The 4,191-nt window shown below is 28.1% G+C and overlaps 1 protein-coding gene across 1 annotated transcript in view; it reads left to right on the top strand.

Annotated features, from left to right (window-relative positions):
• LOC111615407 (solute carrier family 12 member 9-like) overlaps positions 1 to 3,396 on the top strand; it is a 27,409-nt gene extending 24,013 nt beyond the window's left edge. The window contains exons 8-9 of the mRNA XM_023356823.1: positions 766 to 877; positions 3,204 to 3,396. Of these exons, the coding sequence (XP_023212591.1) occupies positions 766 to 877; positions 3,204 to 3,381 (290 nt within the window). The 3' untranslated portion in view covers positions 3,382 to 3,396. The remainder of the gene's footprint in view (positions 1 to 765; positions 878 to 3,203) is intronic.
• Positions 3,397 to 4,191: the final 795 nt, after the last annotated feature.

Raw genomic sequence — 4,191 nt, 5'->3', positions numbered from 1 at the left:
AAATTATTTATAATTATTAATATTAATAAGAGATGGCGCCTAACGCTTACCTCTAGTACCAAATTGATTACGTAATTTATTTAATAATTAGCATAAAACTAGCCCGATAGATTTTCGGCAGTCTGTTGGTTGTAATAATTGGTTATATTTTTTTATTAGTCAATTACAGGTATTTTACTACATAATAAATGTGCATTAAAGATTATCTACTTACAATTTCTTGCACATTTTTTTACATTGTATTTACTTGAATCTAATGCACATTTTTTTGTTTTTGGTTGATTTTGTCCCAAAAATTATAGTGTATGCAGAATTGATGATATATTTGGTATAATTTTGTGCATAATTTTAAGAAGTAAAGCAGCCACAGAATCAATATGCTACAAATTGTACAAATCACTGCCCGTTACTCGTCTCATTGGAGAAGCAACAGCAGTATCCTAATAAAAAATGTCTGTTAATTATTGTAAATTTAGTCCTGGCGACAGTTGTTAGGAAAGCATATACTGCTTTCTTGCGGAAGCATGCACAAAGTTACAGTGAACAGACTATAGGATTGAGTACAAACTTGAAAAATGTTTACTGCTTTGCCATGTGCTATCATTTCTACAGTCTAAATATTCTCTTCTCCTCACATTCAGTTTATTATTCAACTTTCTGACTTTTGTGCTTTCTGTGCATTAGTTTATTATTTCCTAATTGTCATACATCATTATTTTATTCATTTGAAAATTTTAATAACTACAACTATTTATTTTCTTCTAGGAGATCTTTCAAAACCAGGGAAATCTATTCCTCAAGGGACTCTGGCAGCAGTTGTATTTACTTTTTTTACTTATCTTATATTAGCTGTTCTGACTGCTGCCACTTGTTCAGGGTAAGTAAATTTATTTATTTTAATAAATTAATTCATTAAAGTAAATAAATTTTAATAAATTCTAGGTGTATGTAAACGTATTTAAATTAAATATTAATAGCTAAGTATAAACAAACAGAATAGGAAAAAAAAACATACAAATCATAACATTTTTAAATTAAAAAGGGATAAAAAAAAGATTTATTTAAGACCAAAAACAGACATTTCTAATAAATGAAAATTACGATATGGAAAACGTAAAATTCAAACTCTTGCAGTTCCTTTGAAATTCACAAAAATTTTGAACTGACAGCTAGAAATGCAACAGTCGGTAAAGGAAAAGTCAGAAAAATGTAATAAAAATTTTAATTTAATAATCATCTCAATTAACTTAGCCTCAAAGGAGCATAAATATAATTGAATAATCTGGATTACTTATGCTCCATTACAGTTTGATAAGCCTCATATCTCTATCATCTGGTTAATTGAGATAATTACTAAATTAACGTTTGAAGCAAGAAGCTTACAACTATTCTAAAAATTTTAATTGTTTTCATAGCCACTGTTGTCAGTCTACAATGTATTTTCGTATATTTAACCTAAGTCCTTCGGTTGGTCAGTAACATAGTTTCTGCAGGAGAAAACATTTTATTGTTGCCATATGAGTCATTCAGATACCACCTATTTAACTTCTCCACTTGATTCGAAACGACAAGGGTAAGACTTTGAACAGAATACAATTATACCTTTGTATCTGAATGTTTTATATCCAAATTCTTGCTACAATGAATGGAAATTTTTTAGTATCCATCATGATATCCATATTGAATAATCTGGTATTACAAATTTCCTGAAAGTGCATTTGTGTAAAATATAAACGTTGTGCTATTAAAAGTAATGAATTCGGGAGCAACTCTGTTCCAAAATCTTGTCTACTTTTGTTAGTATTGTATGCATTTTATATAATGGGTTTTCAGTTTAGTAATTTTTTTATTATTATTAGAGAGGTTGCAGCCAACGTTTCCATCGCAAAAACGTGTACGTTGGACATTCAGTGCCGCCTTCCTGTAAGCCTAGAAGTTTGACAATGGTGTTTGAAGCGTTGAGCATGATTCTACTGACGTTCCAAATGCCATTGTCAAACTTCTAGGCTTACAGGAAGGCGGCGCTGAACGTCCGACGTACACGTTTTTGCAATGAAAACATTGGCCGCAACCTCTCTATTAAAATCTGAGATATCTTATGAGCTTAATCTTAATTGTTTGTTATTTTTTTCTGTTTTGTTCTGTTCTTATACAGTAATATTTTAATATAAAATGTATAGTATCATTACAATGTTTTTTATTATTTCTACAACATTTTCTTTTATAACTTTCAATAGTTAGTACTATACAAATTTATTTGTTGCATTACTGTTTATGGATATATTTTAATGACTTTAATTGAAAAAAACCATGGATTGATAGATAAATATGTTTTTGCAATGTTTTAGTGTCATTTGGGAAAATTGGTTGGGTTATTCAGATGGAATTAGTTAGATTTTTTCTCATAAGAAATAATAGAAATGATTTCCCAATTTTCAAATTGTTGTCAGGACTGTTAGGTTTGGTTAATAAGATAGGTCATACCTGGATGACATTGAGGGAAAGAAATGTATTGTGTGACCAAGTACAAGTTGACTGTGAAAAGGAAAATATCAGAAAAGTAACATGTTGACTGGGTAATACAGAAATCTTTTGTCATAGCAGTCATTTACGCTGTTATGTGTGAATAAACTTGTATTAATAATAAATAAATGCATGCACAAGCAAAAATACTCACTTTATATTGAAGGGAAAAAATCCAGTTTGCTGCTACATAAAAAAAATAAAGAAAATTTTAAATTTTTGGTAAATGGCTGCTATGTCAAATGATTTCTGGATCACCTGGTTTATGAACTACATAGTTTTGTTTAATGTTAAAGAGTTATAGTCTGTTCTAGCAACAAGTTTTTATTTATCAAACTTTTTTTGCTGTGTTAGTAGCCATTGTGAGGATCGAGCATACATGTAATAGAAGTCTTTTAAAATTTAAATTGTAAAATAAAGAATATAAGACTAGCCGAAAATATTTGATAAATAAAAACTTGTTGCTGGAACAGGCTAAAACTCTAATTTTACACAACTCCACTTTAAGAAGTTTGTTTATTGTTAATTTGAATGAATTCAGAATTAATATTAAATTAAATTAAAGTTATTAAAATAATTTTTTTGAAATTAAATCAGTTCTTTTACTATATATGTAAAGTATAACAATATAATTAACAGTTATTATTTCTTTTCTTATAATAATTAATCTTTATTTATAGTCTTCTTCTAAGAAATAACTTTCTTTATATGCAATACGTTGATCTTTGTCCTCAACTAATTGCCGTCGGTGTCTTTGCCGCAACGTTGTCTGCCTCCTTGAGCAACCTTATTGGCTCTTCCCGTGTTCTCGAAGCTTTAGCCAAAGATGAATTATTTGGTAAGTTAATGTACAATTAGAAAATTAGTACTAGAAAATTAAATATTATCTTGAATTATCTATTAGTTTTAACAGTGTAGTGAATAATTATCAATGAATCATTGCATCTTTTAATTGAATAATGAAAATTACCAAATTTTGTAAACGAAATCCACCGAAAACACTAAATCATTTTCGTCATTTAAAATTTCATTTATATTTTTTAAAACCGACAGGTGCCAGAACATTGTACAGTATAAATTATAAAAAAATAAGTGTATGACAATGTTACGAAAGCTTAAGAATTATCTCAAATCTAAGCAAGTGCTTTCATTTAAAATTAAATTATCTTTTTTGGATTTAAAGAAGATACAAATAAAAATTGAGTATATCTGAGAACATACATTTTTAAATTTGTGTATGCTCGAAAAAGTCTGTTTTAGATGAAAGTACTTACTTGGAGTAAGAAGTCTTAAATTTTCGTGATGCGCTAATTTTATTATAATTTGTTTTTGGTTTTAAAAGTAAATATTTCAATGAAACTATTAGATGATATACTTGTCAGCCTAATTGGAGCAATTGGGCCAAATGAAATCTTAATCAGAAACTATTTACGGTTCATAATAATAAACAGCTAGGACAATTTTATTGTAAAAAATTCACAAAAAGTAACTGAAGATACAGGTATGGTAGAAGAAATATATTTTAAAAAATTGTAAATTAATCAATTTATTATCTGATTACATGCTCTCTAAATTTATGCAAATACATGTTCTTTTCTTTATAGAGGATTTTAACATTGTTTTCTTGAAAAATACAGTCGACCCCCCTATAACACGGTAGATACGTTC

Source organism: Centruroides sculpturatus, unplaced genomic scaffold, assembly GCF_000671375.1.
Source record: "Centruroides sculpturatus isolate CEXI.00-Female unplaced genomic scaffold, Cexi_2.0 scaffold2464, whole genome shotgun sequence".
Classification (NCBI taxonomy): Eukaryota; Metazoa; Arthropoda; class Arachnida; order Scorpiones; family Buthidae; genus Centruroides; species Centruroides sculpturatus.
The sequence above is the reverse complement of the archived record's forward strand: the minus strand, read 5'-3'. Positions and strand labels throughout refer to the sequence as shown.